The sequence below is a fragment of the Epinephelus fuscoguttatus genome, linkage group LG10 (assembly GCF_011397635.1).
Source record: "Epinephelus fuscoguttatus linkage group LG10, E.fuscoguttatus.final_Chr_v1".
In the NCBI taxonomy this organism is placed as follows: domain Eukaryota; kingdom Metazoa; phylum Chordata; class Actinopteri; order Perciformes; family Serranidae; genus Epinephelus; species Epinephelus fuscoguttatus.
Genome location: NC_064761.1, coordinates 14,425,571 through 14,445,937, shown reverse-complemented (window position 1 = coordinate 14,445,937; position 20,367 = coordinate 14,425,571). Strand labels below are relative to the sequence as shown.

The following is a 20,367-nucleotide window of genomic DNA, read 5'->3' as shown; positions in this document are numbered from 1 at the left end:
AAGAAATAAGATACACCTTTATTGATCCCATAATTGAGAAATTCCAGTGTTACAGCAGTCAAGGAGAAAGAGTCAGATTAAAGATTTCAAAATTAAACTTAAAAAACTTAAATAACTAGGCATGCAAATAAGTACAAAAATACAAGAGACGGCAATAAATAACAATAACAATAATAATAATAATAATAATAATAATAAGTCAAGTGGCATCCACATGAATGGTTTCCCAGCAGAACATTGCACTGTAACAAAATGATCAATGTTACTCACTTCACCCACCACTGGATTTAATGCTTTGGCTGATTGATGTGCATGTACAACAACAGAGAGGAACAGGGCACACAGTATCATTTCATAACTCTGTTGACCTACTTTAAACAGGTCAGATACTAATATCATTGATAAACCCATTCGGGTGGATGATAATGAAGAGGAAGTGGAGTGCACACAGACAAAGAGAGAGAGACAGCAACAGTGAGGAGACAAAGAGGGAGGACAGCTCAGCCCCTTAATGTAGCAGATGTGCCAAATGCAAGATACAGGGAGTGACAGCCAAATAGGTAACCTGAGAGGTGAGAAGCAAGGGAGGGAATGTGTCTTTTCATTTTTCTGTGCGTGACTTTTTTTCCCAGATAACTAATTAGCACCGTTAGCACCTTTAGTACTGTTAGCTCGTAGCTGCCCGCACATCCACCTCCATGTTAGTGAGCCGCGTGCAGGCAACCTGAATCAACTCAAAGATTAAAATGAGCACAGAAAAGTCTTATTTTTCATATTTAAATGTAAAGTTAGAAACCGTATGTTTTGCAGGCACACTGAAAAACATCACATACATCCTTTCACATGAGCAGATGACTCCTCACAAGATGTCACATGTAACATTTAACACACAAAACACAGCATGAATTTGTTTGGCAGTTTAGTTTCAAATTATTAAAAACTCTGTCCCTGTATAGCAGAGCCACATCCATGAGCTGCGTTTTAAATAAAGTTCACTGGCACCTAGCCCATTCTGTGTGGCTCTATCTGCTGTCTCCACTCAGGCACTATGTTAAAGTACACTTAATTAATCCCTGTGGGGAAACTCATCCTCTATGTTTGACCCACAGAGCAGTGGATAGGGACCAGCTCCAGGTCTGAGGCTGGTGCCTTGGTCAAAAATAATGGCAGGAGCAGAAGCCACATCTTGTAGCTCTCACACAGAAGGAGTGATGCTAATTTGCCTCTTTTAAAGGCTTGCTTGGGCAGGAAAAGCACCATTTGACCCATTCTTAAAATAGCTGACAACAAAATACATACTTACAGTGCATTATACTAAGTAAATGAAGCTAAAACTCCCAGAATGCCTCACACTGGCAGATGGTGAAGAGAGTGAAATGCAGATTAAAAAGTTCCCACTTCCAACTCTTTCACTGGAGTAAGAAACAGAATAAACCACAAACAAAACAGCTGGTATGTCAAGTACGGGAAATCTACGCATCACAGCATCACTAATGTTGGAGGAAAAAAAATTACTATTTTGATAATTGTTTAAATTGTTAACAACAATTACAGTTTATTTGACAGTGATATATTGATGTTCTTTATTTGTACTCAAAGTATTTTATATCATGATAAGATGAGAAAGAGGGGCCGGAAGTAAGTAAGTCTGGGAGATTGTTCAGAGAGACAGACAGGCGTACACATGGACCAACAGTCAGCCAACCAGCCGCCCTGCCAGTTGTCCAACTAACAAGACACCAACTTGGCAGGTGAGCAGTGTGAGACGTAGGCAGGGAGAGACAGACGTACAAAAACACAGAGGCAGTTAAACGGGTAGACTTACTCGGCTGTGATTTGTGTGACGAGCGGCAAAGAAGTGAAGCCTGAGCCCAGGAAGGAGTCTCGATACTGGGTCATCTTCAACGCAGCCAGCCAATCTTCCACGGAGCTCACCCTGCTCAGGTCCGGAGCTCCACGGTCTAACAAGGGATGATGGGAAGGACTGCAGACAATGGAAACAATAGGAGAGACGGAGAGAAAAATATAACTGTTTGTTTCACTGACACAGGGAGAGTGTGTTTGTGTATGTAAATGAGTTTGTATCTCTCCTCACCCTGGGGCGACGTTGTTGGTGCCGGCCTTGAGAGATGCAGGGTTGCGTATCATTTTGTCCAACATGCTGACAATATCGGGGAACTTTGGCCGTGCGTTCCTGTCTTTCTGCCAGCAGTCTAGCATCAGCTGGTGCAGCACTACCGGACAGTCCATGGGAGCTGGCAGCCTGAAGTCCTGTTCGATGGCATTTATCACCTGGGACACGGTGAGAGAGAACAGGAGGGGAAAGAGGCAAGAAACAAACAAACAGAGAATTAATAGCTGACTCTCTGCTCACTGCGTCTGCTTTACAGCCAACAACTTTACTGTTTGGGTCAGTCTCAAGTCTCAGTCTCTTAGGTCAATCGTTGTTGTTGTCAGACACAGCAGGCAGATGTTTTCAGAAAAAATCTGTGAACTTCCTGCTCAGCAAACAGCAGATAGTAAAAGTTTGAGACTAGCAGGTGAACATAGTAGAGCATTTAGCAGCTAAAAATAGAGTATTTCCATCTGGGATGGGAGGAGACCAAAATAGAGCTAAAAATAGGGTCATTATTGGACTTACAGATTCACATCTGAAATAAACGCTAATGTTCTGTCATTTCTGCTGGATGTATAAATAGGTAACTGTTTGCTGACACATTCATCATACGCACTTTATGGGGCGATAATATGTCATTGTTGTGTTGCAGCCAGTGACTGTATATAAAAACGTACAACACGTTTCCACTTCCTCCTACAAGAATGAAGCTGAAATTTTAGATACAGCCATTGTCATTTTGCGCTGGTGATGTCATCTGGAGCCAGAGTTTGACACAATCAGCTGACAATCATGACCCCCTTTTTATAGCATCATCATCATCATCATCATCAGCGTAATAAAAACTACCGAAAATGACAGACACCATCTATGAGAAAACGTTATTTGACGTGTACTTTGCTCTTTTAGTTTGGCCCATGTCTTAACATGAAGGGGGCGGGGTTTATGACCTATAATGTAGCGAGCCACTTTTGCATTACTTTTGAGGAGCTGTTATTTTGTCCATCTTTATAAACTGCCTATGGTGGCAGCTTGTTCTGCTGCCTCCAGACGACTCACTGCTTTATTCATTATACTATTAAAGACACAGTGAAATGGCAGTTAAAACACCTTACAGCCTCTTGTTATATTATATTATTATACTTATATTATATATTATTGTAGCATCCCTAATGTGACAGAGCTCTAGAGGTAATGGAATATGTGGGTGGTGCATCATTTTGAAAGGGATTTGATCAAATCATTTGAGTATTTCATTGCTGTAAAGTGATTTAGTGTGCACAGAGTCTCTGGAGAGCCACTACAGTTTGAAACTGGGTTCAGTTGTACAGGAGTGTTTGCCTCCACCCACACCTCCATCACCCACATTGTTGGATGAGGAGGCAGAGAGAGAGAGAGGGAGAAATGAATAAATTCCAGCCACTTAGACTGCATCCATGGCGGTTTTGGAAATGCAAACACCATATTTGCACACTGATATCCAAACATTTCCCTGTGACCCATGATATTGTTCTGCGAGCTGCTACAGCCCATACGTTAATGAGGTAAAGTGTGATGGGATGTCATCACAACTGTATATACAGAAAGAGAAAATACAAGTATTTTCAAATACAAATCTGACATATATAGGACACACTATGAGAACTTCTTTTCTGTGCACATTTAAACAAACCCACTTTTCTAATAGGGCAAACGGGAGTTATACATGACAGAGTGGAGAAAATATTTTGAAAGAAATTTATTTTTTGTGATCAGACATCAGTAAATTGCACACAGCATGGTGCTGGTCTATGATGCTCAGAATATCAAAGGGATGAAAGATCCAAATTTGAGTCCAGCTCTCTCGCTGCTGTTTAGGGGACACTTTGTATTTTGCTCGCAAGTTTTGATTTGTGACTTCCTCTTGGCAGAGAAGAGCTCTCTGTTACAGCTCCTTTGTGATTTTGAAAGGTGTATTTCTGCAGAGGAGTCTTGCCTCGTTCAGCTTTAATTAAAACCACAAAAAAGGAAAAACTTGGATTAGTTAAGAGGATTCAATTTCCATTTGAGAACTTCATCCTGACACAGCGTGCAGTCACACAGAATATCCGGATATTCATCGCTAAGCAGCGGTGACGCCTGCTGCAGTCTCTGATGTCGAGGCAGGTAGTTTTACACAGAGGAGCTTTTGATTTCATTATGCAGATATTGAGAATGATAAGGATCTGTCGAGGTTTTATGTGAAAACTTTCAGGCAGGAATTTTCTATCGCAGAGATGTTGTGCTAAATACGCTGGCATACCTTTGAGTGCAGAATGTAATTATCCAGAACATCAAAGAATTCAAAAACTCCTTTGACTGAAAGAGTAACTAGCTGCGTTGCCACCAAAAAAAATAATCAAAGAAAAGAAAAAAGTTCCATGATCATTATCTCAAATTATTCGGCCTCCTGTGCCAGGGATGTGTGAATAATTTTTTAAATGTCTCCCCAACTTTAATTATGATAGTTGTAAATGTTTAAAACTCACATTGTTGTCTGACCTGATGGCTCAAACCACAAGTAGGTTGTAACATGTACTGTGTTTGTAAAGACTTAAGATATATCTATCTTTCAGATATTTTCACACATCACATATCCAACTATTGTTATCTTTCTCTTTCTCAGCCCAGTGATTAGTTTTCATGTAAACACATCCTTTGTAACATCAGGAATCAGAGGGGATTAAACATTGTGTTGTGACAACAGTCTGGAAGCTGGAAGAGTGTGAGCATCAGTACCATTTGTATGTAACCATGATGAATAATAGGGAAAAATACTGAAGGTTATTTGCTTTCTGGGCAAGAGCTATATGAGAAGATCAATGCCACTTTCTCTGTACTATTCATTCATTTATTCATTCATTCATTCATGAATCTCTCTGTACTAGGCTTGGGCAATATGACAAGATTATAGTTAAATATAATACTGGTTTGCCATTATAATGCTCCTCACATGATATTTAATTATGCAACACATGTTCTTTGCTTTCTTTATGCTTCACTGCATTGTTGTAATTGTTAGCATATGTGTCACGCTTTAGGTAACTACTGATGTAGCCCTAACTCCAGCAGGAGAGGTGTCTCATTAGCAAATGGAATGCAAATGGGCCTATTTTCTGATCCTTTGGTTTTAAACCTTACAAAAAAGGAGAGCCAGAGAACATGAACTTTGTGATTTGTAAGCTGTGTGATAACAAGTCGAGACTAAAGACAGAAACACAGTACTTACTGCAAATACATCGTGTCCACTTTATGGCCATTTAGGGGTTCTGCAGCATACGCGTCTCAAGTCCATAGAAATTATACCTATGTGCATCTCTCTCCTCGCCTTTTTATTGGACAATAATTTCATATATTTTTGTTTTTCTTAAAGCAATATGGTTAGTAGGAGAATTTCAATATCGCCTGACCCTATTCTCTATAGTAAGTATGTAGCTACTGCCAGCAGCTGGCTACCTTAACTTCGCACAAACACTGGCAGTCACATGAGGTTGCCACACAAACAGAGGACATGCCAGGAAATCACTGCAACCAACCAAGAATTAGTCCTGCACAAAAACTCCAATTAAACCACATCTGTAGTTTTCACATTTCCGATTTTGTGTGAACAACATGTAACATGTTAATTTGTGAGTCTTAGAGGTGCTGTTAGGCAGCTTTAATCGACTTTTAAGTCTTTGTGCTAAGCTAACAGGCTGCTGGTTGCCGGTAGGTCTTCATTTTCTCATCTAAATCGGCAAAAAAGCATTTTCTTTAAATTAATTTAGTTACAATAGTTAACAATCCAGAAGTCACAGATGGTTTAGGTGCCTTCTTATAAAATGATCAACCTTTATTTAAAGGTTGGCTCCATTATTTTATAAATTTATTTGTTTTTAGGTTTTTACATCATTCTCAATCCTTCCAATAGTGTTCATGATGTATTCAAGTCCAAAAATTCAAATTTTGGTCAAAGCAGCCTTAAAATGCTATTTTCCTGAGCCCTTATAAAAACTTTTTCCCACATGATGTGACATTGGCTTGACATTGTTGTTGGCATGACACTGCTGCTACATATACACAACATTAGTACAGTTCCGTAAATGAACCTGGGGGTTCTGCAGCTGATGTCAGTGCTTTCTAATAAGGATTAAGGGGGAGTTTCAATTTGAAAAACACAAAAAAAAAACGCTGATGGACCTGCTATGTGACATTGTTTCATAATTTTACATAATTTTTAATGTTTTTTTTTTATGTGTCTCTTCCATTTCATACCATGCCATTCCCTCAGTTTTCCCCATTGTGTTCCCACCATTCCCCATCAGCTGACCTCTATATCCCCCTGCACACCTGCTCATTACCTTCCTGAGTTTACCTGCCCTGTAGCCTCAGTGCTCTGCCAGGTTTCCTGTTGTGCCGTCCTGCCAAAGCATTCCATTTTTTTTTCTTATCTTCCTGCCTTACTGCATGACCTTTGCCTGTGTCTGGACTTTTGCCTGCCATGTTTTCCCTTTTGGATTTGTATGTTTCTCTCTGCATTTAGACCCAGTAAACATTGTTTTCACTCCACCTGTTTCCCCTGTAATTCAAGCTTTTGAGTCCCTCCAAATCTGAGCCATTGCACTGTGTCTTGAGTTTTGGTGCTGCTGCTAGCTTTTTTTAAAGACGCATTCTACCTTCAACAAAGCAGATGTGCCATATAATTCCTTGAAATAATACTTTAACATGTTTTTTTCAGCCCTTCCCGTAAAATTTGAAGTTACTAGCCCGTGTCAGTGTACTTGTAAGCCTTTCTAACGGTAAGCTGAGGGGATGCGGTGCTCCTACTACTGTAAATTCAGCGCTGGGGATTTGTCTGCTCGCTGGGTGAACTCTACTTGACCCCAACACACTTCTCAGGCTTTGTGCCGCATAAATTCTCTCTAAGCACCGCTGTCAATCAAAATAACAGCGAGTGTAGTAAAACATCACAGGTCTCTTTCATGATTAATTCATGTCGAACACAGCACCTGTGGTGGCTCCGCTGACAATTTCACCGTTCTGTGTTCTTTGAAATCGCATGTGTGCATATGTGTGTGTGTGCCTTTATACATGTCAGCCTGCATGTGTGTGGTTCAGCTGTGTGTGTAGCATGTGTGAGTTAAGGGTGTGAGGTTCATGCATAGTTAATGCCCCAACAGACCCTCGTTAGCTATAGTGGTAACACACACTTTCTCCATCATTATACACTGTCTGTGCCATTATAAAACTGTCTCCGTCATTATACTGACTCTCTGTCATTACTGCTGCATAGACTGCTTCTATTGCTGAGGAGCAACCGGAGGGGAATGAGGGTGAGGCTGCAAGGGAGGAGGTGTGGAGAGACAGCAGGAGGGAGGTAAGAGACATAGAGGGGGGAGTAGTGTGAAATAAGGGGAAAGAGATGGTTAAGGTGATGTAGACACTACACAGAGAAAAGCTTCTCTACTGATTTATTTTTATAGATGAAAATGTGTGTCTGTCTCACAGCTGGAAAGGCGTCTTACTACTGATTACCTCCTCATCATCGGAACAGCCAACCAGGTATAGAAAACTTCACATATAGTCCAAGTTAATGAGGTCTAAAGCAGGTTACATATTGCTGGGGTGGAGCTGTGTTTTTGAAAAATGTAGTCTTGGAATTTTATGATATTTTCCAGTTGACAGACACAACTGAAGCCAGTCAGCAAAGATCTGAAGATTCCCAGCAACACAATTTATGTTAAAGTTTAAACTCAAGACAAAATAGAGGCTTATAGAATTCCCAAGCTCCTCTGTGTCAAAGCTATTGGATATATAGTTTCCGAAAGTAGAAATCGGGATTTAAAGCCTCTGCGCTTTGAAGTGGGTTTTAGTGCCAAAACTAACTATAATCTGAGTATCACATTTCTTCTCGGAATAGAAACCTAAAAATAAAAATGTCAGCAATCCGATCTTCTGGAACCTCCTTTTTCATGTACTGTACGTGATCCCCGTTAGGTTTAAACAGTAAAATTGAATACTCAGTCTAAAGAAAGGATGAGTAGTTTTTATGATAAATTTTAGCACATGAACAGCAGAGAAATGTGCACTTCTTATTAAAAACCTGCCAATCATTTCTAGCCTAACAAAAACATGGATAAGTGTAACTTCAAACCACTTATTAACATCATTTTGATGCCAGCACGGAGAAAAAAAAATGCTGCAGCAAACTGATCATACTGTGCAGGTAATTGGAATGAAGTCGTCAAGACAATGAAATATTCCCCCAAGAAAAGATCAGCCAGAAAACAGAAGCCTGATGCCTTTTGGTCGGATGTTTCAGGGAACAAACATTTCTGTGACACTTAAATTGATGTCCTCACTTTCCGTGTGTTTTCCAAGACATGCAGACACCCCGCTGTGAGAGACGGCAAAGGAAACAAACAAGCCTACCCCCAACCCAAACACACACAGGCAGACACACTCCAGAAAGACAGTGAGCGACAAAAAAAAAAAGGGTAAACGTATGCAATCCCGTACAGTCACGGACATCAATGAGAACACAAGGAACAAGAGACAGACTGTCTGTCTATTCCTTTATTACTCTCCCTCTCCCTCTCACACACAGACACACACACACACACAAGCATGCAGTGACTCACATCTTGGTTGCTCATGTCCCAGTAAGGCCTCTCTCCGTATGACATCACCTCCCAAGTGACGATCCCATAACTCCACACATCTGAAGCCGACGTAAACTTCCTGTAGGCGATTGCCTCCGGAGCTGTCCACCGCACTGGGATTTTACCTCCCTGTGAGACAGAAAGAAGAAAGGGAAGAAGAGTGTGGGGGATAAATGATGGAAAGAAAGGAAAGAAAGGAATATTTTGCTGAACAGTTCAACTCACGACATGAAGATGTACATCTTTATCACACAGTACTAAACAGAGGCCATAGGCAGCATGTATCTGCAAGAGTACGCCATAAACATAAAGGTGAGGGTGAGGACTGACTATTAACGTAACGGTCATTACAGTCCTTACTGGGTACATGTATCTGTATACTGTACGCCACCTCATACTGTCTGCAATGGTAGAAAGATAGTTAACAGTGCTGAAAGACAATTAGGCCTACACCTGTCTTTGCTTGTATCCTGTAAAGAATGAATCTTATAATGAGAATAACAACAATTAGGAATACTGTTTTGTCATTTTCTATCTTACTGTATGTTATTTCAGTGTCTGTCTTACTTTCTGCATGACCTGTCTTACACACTGTCCCTTTTTTCATACACCAGAATACTTTGATTGCTTTGATTGAAGCTATTATTTGCTTCAATCACTGAACTCTGGCGTATATTTGGTACAGGTGTCTGTATGAGAGAGAAACAGAGAGAGGGTCACGACGCTCGTTTTACACAACTCGAGGACTACAGCAGCTGGCATACTGACATAACACCTCTTTGTTGCTTGTGTCAAAGGTTTTAAACACTCTGGAGCCACCTTATCTAGCAGAACTACTGTATCTTCATACTCCAGTTACAGCAATGGGGTCGACCGATCACATGCTCCTGATGTTCCCAGAAGGGGGCACAAAAACAGCAGCGACCAAGCCGTTGCAGCTTACCTATTCAAATAAAAATTGCTCTGACGATAGCAACCTTTAAGTCACAACTGAAGACGCTCCTCTTTTTGTTAGCGTATGATTGACTTGAGCTTGACACCGTACGTAAATCGATTTCATCTTCAGTTTTGCTGCAGTTTGCTCTGTTATGTTCACGTCTTCTTCTGTTCCTATTGTTTGTTTGCTTCTGTGTACATCTGTTTTATTGTATTTCATGACTGTTTAGCACTTTTTTCAACTTTGGCTGTTTTTAAATGTGCTCTCCAAATGAAGTTTGACTTTACTTAACTGTTTATCTAATTAAGACAACATTTGCAATTTAGATAAAGAATCTAACCAAGCTAGCAGTGTGTAGCATGTCCATATTAACACAAGTTTCTATCTGTATGGCAGATCTAAGCAGCTTAGCAACTTAGTGTGCTCAAGCAGGTGGCCAACAACACTGTGGGTTTTAAGTGGTTTTATACATCAAAATAAAATCTATAAAATAAACTGCTTTGCATCAATGGCAACCTGCTGTATAACTGAGACTGGTGTTTATTTGTAATAATGTGTAGCCACACTAGGTAGGTAGTTTTGCAGTACATAAACACCTGTGTCATATTTAACAGATTTCTCCTTTGAAACTTTCAGTTATTACACAAATTCAACAGCATTATATCATTATTTTTATTATCATAATTATAATTACTGTGACTTAACTTTCATCCTGATTTGATTTGTTTTGTTTTGAGCATATATTATGTTACATTTTGTGCATCACCCTGTTCTTCTTTGTCTCTCCTTGTGTATTTTATCTGTGTTTCTACCATGTTGTATCTGCAAAGTGACGACTGTTTGCATCAAAAATAATAATACTAAAACTAAATAAAATTGCAGCATCATTGTGTCCTCTTGAGTGTGTATTTATTTGCTCTTGCATGTTTCCTGTATGTGTGTGTGAGTCCTCACCAGTGAGCTTGTGTAGGTGGGGTCAGAGGTGTCCTCCTCCAGATATCGTGATAATCCAAAGTCAGACACCTTACACACCAAGTTACTGTTAACCAGGATGTTCCGAGCAGCCAGGTCGCGGTGAACATAACTCATTTCCGCCAGGTACCTGTAACATCAACAGGATTTACTGTGTGGATGTGTGTGTGTGCCTGTTATCCATTGCCAGATACCTGGGCTACTATAAAAAGCTGATGGGATTTAGTGTGTGTGTGCGTGTGTTATCACTGCCAGCTACCTTTGATAAAATAGAAATGGGATTTAATGTCTGTGTACATGTACACGTCGGTGTGTATCACAGCCAGATACATGCAATAAAACACAGATAGGATCTTGTGAGTGTGTGTGTGTGTAGGCTGTGTTTCAAGCTGCCAAGCAGACAAGTTGTGGTTCTCTTAACTTGAATAAATAGAGTTTGTGTTTGTTTATGTGTGTGCGTGCGTGTGTGTGTGTGTGTGTGTGTGTGTGTGTGTGTGTGTGTGTGTGTGTGTGTGTGAGAGAGAAAGATATCTCAAGCTGTTGATGCCTGATTGTGTAAAACACACCACCAAACAGACAGTATTGGATATCACAACATGAAGTCTCAGTGTGGTAGAATTGGTATTGTTACATAAAAATCTAATTTCACACAACAATCACTAAAACGTCTGAAAAATTCTCCTCTTCATCTTTATAATAAAAATGGATTTCTGTAGCAGGAGTGTGTGTGCGCGCTTGTGTGCGTGTACCTCATCCCAGACGCGATGCCCCTCAGCATACCAACCAGCTGGATCACTGGGAACTGCCCATCATTTTGCTGCAAAACCACAAACCGTGACAGGATTATTTTTATTTTTCTCTTATCAGACCTTTTCACTTTAGTTATTTCGAGGAAGTCAAAGATATGTCAGTATTTCACAGGAAATGTCATGGCAGAAGCTATAACAAAGTTAAGAAAAAAGTACCTTTTATCAAACCAGATGACAGTTACATTTTATAAAATGTGGCTGTGATGTGATGGAGATGATGTGAGAAAATAAAGCACAGACACACAGTCTGATGAGTGCTGGTGTTGCATGTTTTAACTTATTCGATTCTCTTGATTCTCAATTTTTTATTGATATTACAGACCTTGGTCTTAGGTTAGGTCTAGGTTAGGTTAGAATATAATAGAAAAAAATAGAAATCTTTTTTGTCCACTCTCACAGAAATGTGTTGTCTGCTTCACAGACATACTGTACATACATTTAAACACATCCCCTGCCATCTATTAGAACAAATCAGATGAGGACAATGCATATTTAATTAACAGGCCAATCAGTTGGGATTAAAGCTCGAATTATCAAGGATTCATACAAATCTTAAAATATAAATCATAAAAAACAATAGCACTCACTAATAACTATTTAGTAAGATGACAGATGATAGAATAAAAGATCTTCAAGATATTTGTCATTGCTTTAGTACCATATATAGTGGTGCAGGGATGACTTTATTTTTTTAAGACCAACATGGAAGTCGACAAAAAGCCAATGGGATGTTTCGATTAGATTTTGGATTATTGCAAAAAAAAATTGAGCATAGTGTTAGTTCAGGACGGACATCATGTCAAGCTCAGCTCACACCCCAGATCAGCTGATCTCAAACAGCCCAATCAACTGATGGAGTCAGCTGATAGATCACATGATTTCTTTCTATGCAACCAATTGGTGAATCTCATTCAGGGCACCCTATTTAAACTGCTCTGGCCTGCCTACTGTTGCTGCTTCCTCTGCAAGCTGCTTTGCAACCAGCCTCCACCCCAGCTCCTCCTTTTTGTGCTGTGTCTCACTTATCAATGTCATTTCTGTTTGTCGTTGATGCTGCTCTGCTCTGTTCCCTGGGGGTCTTTGCTGCTGCTCTCCCTGCCTTAGGCTTTCCATGTAGGCACGTGGAAGGGCAGAAAGGTGTGCTCTCTTTGCCTTAAGGCTTGCCAGGTAGGCACATGGAAGAGGCTTTCTGTATAGGCCCAAGGAAAGAAGGAGAGGCCCCAGAACAGAGCCATACCGCCAAATATAATACTGCAAATGGAAATAAAGTTTTATTTGGCTGAAGTGTTCCTGACTGAAATAACCTTTCTGGCAAACATAATGCATCATACTTGCACGTTCTGTTCAGCAAGATAATCTTCACCTCTTTTATGATTTTTGAAGTGTTAATGCGATTGCCAGATGTTGAAAGCTGACATCGCACCACAGTTGCATGTCTTCATCTTCACCACCACAACAAGGCTGTGAAGCCAAGTTCTGCGTGATGATGCTCTGTAGTCTCATTCAGCCACCTGTTAACAACTGCCTTATTAAGACACCTAAAATCTTAAAAATTCAGGAGTGGGGTATGTTAGGGTATTTTATGTCCTACAACAAAATGTGAAAGTCGCTTAAGCTTGTGTTATCCACAGACCTTATTTCAGGCATCTGACCAAAAACCCATTCAAAAAACCCACTGTCTTCAAGACAAGGGAAACTGAAGTGCAAAAGTGCTAACTAACTTCCGTGTTTTAGGACTCATTCCTGAGTAGGTAAAGCTGCATCTGGAGCAGCTGCGTGACCCACACTCCAGCTTCATTGCTTGTCCACCATCAGTATGTGATCAGCTCCAGAAACAATCTTTGCATTGCCTTCTTAAGAATGTAGTCTGAGTGTTCATTAAAATTTAAGTTGGTGTCTACAATCATTCTTAATATTTAAACCTTAAGGAGTGAGTATGCTTCAAAGTGCTTAAAAGATCATTAAGCACTGTCTAAATCTGCCCTCCCAGACTTGGAGGGTTTTGTCTGATAATTTTATAACAGGCACCACATCTTTGTCGCCTTAGTTTGAGCACTCATGTTGCATGTCCATAGATTGTCCCATACAGAAGAAGAAGCTAATCAGTTAATCAGATATTTCATCTTTAAATTAAATGAAGCAGATTGACCAATGCCATACACAAGTGGCTGTAAAACAGGCTTGTACAGTTAAGAAAGTAAGAATTAATTACGCTGTTTTCCCCCTTTGGAGAGCAGCTCAGTTAACCAAAGATGTTTTTAAGATGGAATAATTAAACAGGGACTGATTCTGCGTCAGGCTCTTTGATAATATTCACAGATGGACTTTTGCCGTCCCAAAGATGTGCAGTATGTGATAAGAAGTAAAAGTGGTTCATCCTGTAATTGCAGTGAATTAAATCAGATTATTAGGAGGAGATGTTTTCATTATAATGAAATATTTTCTGAGAATTTTTGAAAGCATCTCCTTAATGTGCACAAGCAGACATAAGATTCCTGAGCTGAATATGAAAAATCTACAGAAAAACACATAGTTTCAGGAGCTGGAGGCTTGTTGTTGTTATGAGACATGTTGACGAAACTCAGAACCTTTTTGCTATTTCACTCTTTTCACCTTTGGGCCAGACAGTCTCTGTCTCTTATAAACATCACTGACATCCCTGCTGACATAGTTGCAGTCGAAGGTGTTTGTGTGTCTTTTAATTCACTTTGTGCATCAAACTGTGCCTTTGATGCTCCTCTAGCCTAATCCTCTGCCAGCAAAACCTTCTTCTAGGTACACACAAATGCACACACACATTGATCCTCTGGGTCTTGCGCCTGCAAGATGGTCACGCTAGGACAGCAACACCAGTGAGATCGATCATTGTGTGTGTGTGTGTGTGTGTGTGTATGAGTCAGCGGATGATTTCTGAGTCAAAAGGGGTCACGCTGTGAGAACCAAACATCAAAGAGTTTCTCTTTCTGTCTTTAGAGGCGCCTCGAAAGGAGGGCAGGATCAAAGAGACGGACAGACTGACAGACAGACATGCTGGCAGGATGAGGAGGAAAGAGCACAGGAAGGAAAAGAGAGGAGAAAAAGAAGAGCAGGAGGTTGTTTCTGTCTTTGTGTCTCTTTTTCCACAAAACTCCCACTCCTCCCCTCTCCATCTGTTGTGTATATACGGACTGTAGGCACATGCATTACCACATACAGTATGTACAGTGTGCTTTGTGACATTGGTCTCCTAATTGTTTACTGACATTATTTCCTTCCACAGCTTTTGTTTGTGTGCAAAACTGAACCTGTCCTACTTTTAGTCAAGGAGTGTTACTGACTGTCAAAGTGCTGCTCATAAGTTGACAAAACAATCTCAGCTCATTCTGGTGCTTTCAACCTAACCATACAAATCTGCTGATGAGGATCATGTGGTACAGCAAAATAAGAGTGCTACTGCATTTTAAAAGGCCCTGATAATATCTTTTTTGATCAGCATCTTATTTTGAATCACAGGAAACTAAATCAACAGACTATTTTGCACCAGATTTTTGCATTAACAATGGGAGAATCATGTGCACTAATTACAAATCTGTCCTATAATTTTGGTTGGCATAAAATAGGTGAAGCTGGGTTGAATAAAGGCAATATCACATACTTCAGTGCACAAATCAGGATTTAGCAACATCTGAATTACATCTGTTGAAAGTCGGTGGGCTACTTTTGTCAATCAAATCTAATCACACTACACTGTGTTGCTTTTATGATACTTATTATTATCATTATTATTATTATTAATTAGAAGTAGTAGTAATCATATAGCTTTACAAAATAGTATGGCTGTACAGCTTTAATCCTAAAATGTCTGTGTTGATATCATTGCTTGTGGTCATTATAGGAGTATAGTATGCAGCATTCCTGCACTTCCATCGCATCTGCCAACATTAACACTGTTAATCATTCTGAAAGTTACATTAAGTGTAGTATAACAGCATTAAGTAGCTACACCTGCATGTGTCTGTGTGTACAGAATGCATGTGTTCTTTACCCTGAGAAACGAGTCAAGCGCTCCATTTTCCATGAACTCTGTGATGATCATCGTAGGTCTGCTCTTGGTGACCACGCCCTCCAGTCTGATGATGTTTGGCTGATCAAACTGGCCCATGATTGACGCCTCGGACAGGAAGTCCCTCCTCTGCCTCTCAGAGTAGCCAACCTTCAGGGTCTTGATGGCCACAGGAATTTCTTTTTTCCCAACAGGCTTCAGGCGACCTTTGTACACCTCCCCAAACTCGCCTGAAAAAGGAGATCACTTAAATTTAAAGGGTACAGTATACATTTAAGGCTCTTCAGAAAACACTATGAGACTCAGCAGGGAAAAACAAGTGCATTTTTGGGGATGGTTGTCTTTTTAATGCTCCTTCGAATTCAGAGCCCTTAAATAAATGATTACATTATAAAAGGGGTGAATAAATAATTGGATTTTAATCACATTTTATGTTGTAGAAATGGGTCACCTGTGAAATCAGATGGGCTGGAGTTCACACCATTTGGCCTGCATGCATTATTAAAAATCCTCCATCAATCAGACAAGAAGGAGCATATTGTCCTTTGCAGCAGCTGAGTTGGGCAGTGGCGAGAGGGGCAGGGCGTGTTAAACACATAAACACTCTCTCAGTCGTGGGAGCTACCCTCTGCACGCTCAGCCTCATACTGATGGCCTTTGAGCAGCTTTGCTCGAGCAGATTGAGGTCAAGGGCTTTGCTCAAGGGGACACTGGAGGTTTTTTTGGAGACCAAAAGAACAACAAAAATTGAATCCCCTCAATAGCTCCTCTCAGGGGTAAACAAAGGTTTGTAGCAGAGGTGGCAAACAAGATAAAAGGGACAATGCCATTATTATTGTGAAGGTATTTGGCTTGGCACGCCATACCTTAACTTTCATCTGGTGGTTTAAACAAAGGCGGCCAGGTGGCCTCATGGGTAAAGAGACTGTACTGAAACACGAAGTTAATATGTTTAATCCCTGCCTGCAGTTTAATTAGCCATATAGGCTTAAATATTTTTTAGCTTTTTCTCTACGTAAAAGAAGTGTACAGACTCTGGGTCTGAAAAGTTAAGCCTTTTTAAGTGTGCCTTAAACATGCATTCTTTCTAACAGCCAGTAGGGGGCAACTCCACAGGTTGCAGACAAAAATCAGATTGTATAGAAGTCTACTTGGATTTATTACCTCAGTAAACATTTTTGTAATAAGTTTATATGCTCAACTGCTAGTTTTAAGTCTTACCTTAATTACAGCATGATGTTCACTTTGTATATCGTATTCCAATTTAGAGTTAAACAGACCCTAAAGCAGGGTACGTTTTACAGCATGGATCAAATCAGGCGTGCGACATCGTCAGATTCTTCCCTTGCTCCTCCACAGCTCCACTCTCTTGTTCAAATATGGTAACTTAAAAAAAAAAAAAAAAAACCCTCAAAAAAAAAAAAAAAAAAAACAAGATGGAAACAGCCAAAATGCCTGTTCCTGTGCCCTGTTGTTGGGTAGGTTACTCATCATTGGCTACCTGACAAGAAGTAAAAATGAATAACTACATGATCACAGTTATTTTGTCAAACTTTAAAAATCCGTCACAGACACAGAAGAATTTAGGGTTGGGTTATGCTCAATCAGAACTGTGCGACTAAAATAAATGCCCACCCTGAACGGTAGAGCCAAAAATAAACAGTCATCATAGGGGGTAGGTGATATCATTCAAACCCTGGCTCCTGTTTTACCTCCACCTGCCTGGTGTGAAGTAGGTGTGAATGCTGGATCACTGGTTTCCAAAGTTACAGAAATGTCCAGACCCCCTACCCCAGCTAGCTATTCGACCATCTGTCGAGCACTTCTGATGGAGTATGCTGGCCCTTTTTATACAAGCTGTTTTAAGTAAGTAAGTAAGTAGTACTTGGAAAGAGTAAACTGATTGCCACATGCAAAATTGGTGTAGTGCCCCTTTAATCCAAGGGTTTTACTGCCTTAATTTCCTGATAACATCATATTTATTTATCAGCCATTATGGTGTTCCAGAAAGCAGTGCTGTACTCAAGCAGGTGCTCATTACCATTTGTTTTTTTTAACTGACATCGTATGCTGCGCAGTTAAAAGTGAGACATGTTCAAGTTGGATGAGTCAGTGCAGTGTCCCAGAATGCAGCATGTTCAAAAGAGAAGACACACAGTGTGGAGGAGACAAATGCGGCCCTGTGCAAAAAAGTTATTCTATTTCAGGATACTCCAACTCTCCAACATTCCCTTTCTTAGATTTTTGGGGGGAAGAACTGTGAGAACAAATTGAGAGCATCAGGAGGATACCGTCGTCATATGTATTTGCTTGACCTTTGAATTGGTCTATCATGGTTAGTTACAATATCAAAATTATGAACTGTCTTGAACTTGTTCAATGTACAGACATAGATGTCTTTTGTCAAAATAAATGCGGCCATATGCTGCTTGGGGACATGAAAATTGAATATCGCTTCAAAATAAAAGTCCTCATCTCAGAGATATAAATCATGTGTGAATAATGGATGAGTGATGGGAACTGGATGACAGGCTGTGTCGTCCTGTCTCACTGTGATCTCTGCTCCACATCTCACTGCTCATTAAAAACCATCTACTGTCAGTGCTGTAAAGCAGCTGAAGAAGAGATGGATGGAGGGCAAAAAGGGAAGGAGAATGGAAAGAGAGGATGAGGGGAGGAAGAAGAGATGGGAAGGGGTGTGCAGAAATAAAAGAATGAAGGATGGAAATGAGACAGCATTGATAATAAGAGGGAAGAGGGGGAGGAAGTATGGAAGGATGGACGGAGACGGACGAAAGCAGCAATTTTCGAGGCGGGATCAGGTGACATGTCACTTCCTCTTTTTCTAAAGTAGAGGTGGTCAAGGAGAAGACGGAGCATTAGGAGAAATAGTCATTGATTTTGCTCTGACAGCATGTCTTAAATCAACAGTATATTTAAATACAGTGCAAGTAAATAAACCGGCCTGTCGTGTGAGACTTTATTACCCCTTTCCATTGTGAATTAAAGTGTTTCAGGACTTGAAGTGCTTTTAATGAATGACTCTTCTTACAGTGTGGATGATAGTAATAATGAAAAAGGAAAGGAGAGGGGTGTTTTCACAGAGAGAGGAAAAAGGAGTGAGGTGAGATATTTTTATCATCTCCTTAGGGTGCTTCCTTCTTTTATCTTCCCTCCATAATCTGTTGTTCAGCTTTTCTCCCCCCTTGGTTCTTTGTTTTAGCATTTCTCTATACGCAAACAAACTCTAAAACTCCTGAGGGGCTGAATCACAGAGAGAGATGAAGATAGGAGGAAGTATCAAAGAAATACAGAAAGAAAAACAAAAAGAGAAAGTCGGAGAGAGGGGAGAGCTGCGGATAAATTTTTACTTTCTACCACGGCAGAATGGGAGAGATTCAACCGTTTAAGGGCTCAAAGTCCGGCCACATCTCATATCACCGTGGCTCAACTCTTCCCTGCCCTCCCCGTGGTTTTCATCCCTCCTCTGTCACCTCTGGCTGAGGTGAGAAACCCTCCCCTGAGAGAAATAAAGCGAGAAACGCAGGGATTACGGAAAGCCTCTCAGAGTGGCTCAACAGACCAAAGCCGAGAGCACATACTCTCAGCGGTGAGAGTCTCAATCTGGTTCATGACCTTTATCACCCAGAGCTCCATGGCCATTTGGGTTTGATTGGTTTTGGTCAGAGGAAAAAAAAAAGTTCCTCCATCTATTATGGTTTGAAGTACAAGACAAATATCACTAATTAATCTGCACAAAATAATAAATTATTGTAAATTAGAAAACAATGTAAACTGGTCACATAAAAACATGAATGCACAGACAGATGATGGCAATGGGGTTGGGTGATATGAGAATACACACCATGAAGCAACATAAATTTGGCCGTACCTTATATTGTGCTAACTATCCTTTTGACATTGTTCTGATTTTTGCATCATTGTGATGAACTTTGATCTGCCACTTTGGTTTAGACAAAAACAGTGGGTCATTTCTGTCATCATTCTCTCATCCGTTAACAATTTTTTAAATGGATTTTTCTTTGGATTTTATCTGTATTGCTAACCCATGACCCAGTTAGGGGGCTCCTGGCCAACAATTTTGCTGTTGGAGCCCCTTGATCCCCTATTTACTGCCCTTTGTGTAAAGTGTATGTACTCTGTCACCTTCAAATTCCCATTGAGTCTGGGGTATAATTACCTGCTGGAATAATACTTAAAGTCCTACTTAAAGAAATGGAAATTAGAAGGTTTTCAGCTTCTGCACTGTGACGTATGTTCCAGGCAAACAGAATATTTGAGCAGTGTACAATTACAACAGGGATTTTGATAAAATCCTTTGCATTTGATTGGACCGCTAAAAAGTGGGCTTAGACTTTATTGTGATATGGAGCTACAGCAGATTCTGCTAAGTGGATGGTTGACTCCACACACACTCAACTTGCTGTTACATCAGGAGAAGGATGATGGCGAGATGAATGAGTTACACCGCAGCCACATTGTTTTGGAAATGAAAACAAAGGTTTTACCCACTGAACTCCAACCACACATCTCTTCCTATTGCTCTCTGTATTGCTCTGTTGGCTACCACAACCCACAAACAGTGAGATGCAGTTTTATATGACCGGTGTGGCTAGCTGGTCGCCGAAAGTCTCATTTGATTGGATGAACTTTTGTAAATGTGCCTGAGTGCAGGATGAGTCATCCAACATCTGAAACGATTTCACATGGTTTAATAGAAAGACAAAAGATGGAAGATAAAAAACGCCAATACAAAATTTTTGACACATATTCCACATATAAGATGATGTAAATGATCTGGTAACACAGGG

General features: G+C 40.3%; 1 protein-coding gene across 1 annotated transcript in view; it reads right to left on the bottom strand.

The window, feature by feature from the left end:
* The window catches only part of LOC125895803 (ephrin type-B receptor 1-like), a 125,998-nt gene that overhangs the window by 7,424 nt on the left and 98,207 nt on the right, over positions 1 to 20,367 (bottom strand). Inside the window, exons 14-19 of the mRNA XM_049587926.1 lie at positions 15,518 to 15,765; positions 11,434 to 11,501; positions 10,667 to 10,814; positions 8,755 to 8,904; positions 2,096 to 2,292; positions 1,826 to 1,984 (exon numbers count right to left, since the gene is read on the bottom strand). Coding sequence (XP_049443883.1) covers positions 1,826 to 1,984; positions 2,096 to 2,292; positions 8,755 to 8,904; positions 10,667 to 10,814; positions 11,434 to 11,501; positions 15,518 to 15,765 — 970 coding nt within the window. The remainder of the gene's footprint in view (positions 1 to 1,825; positions 1,985 to 2,095; positions 2,293 to 8,754; positions 8,905 to 10,666; positions 10,815 to 11,433; positions 11,502 to 15,517; positions 15,766 to 20,367) is intronic.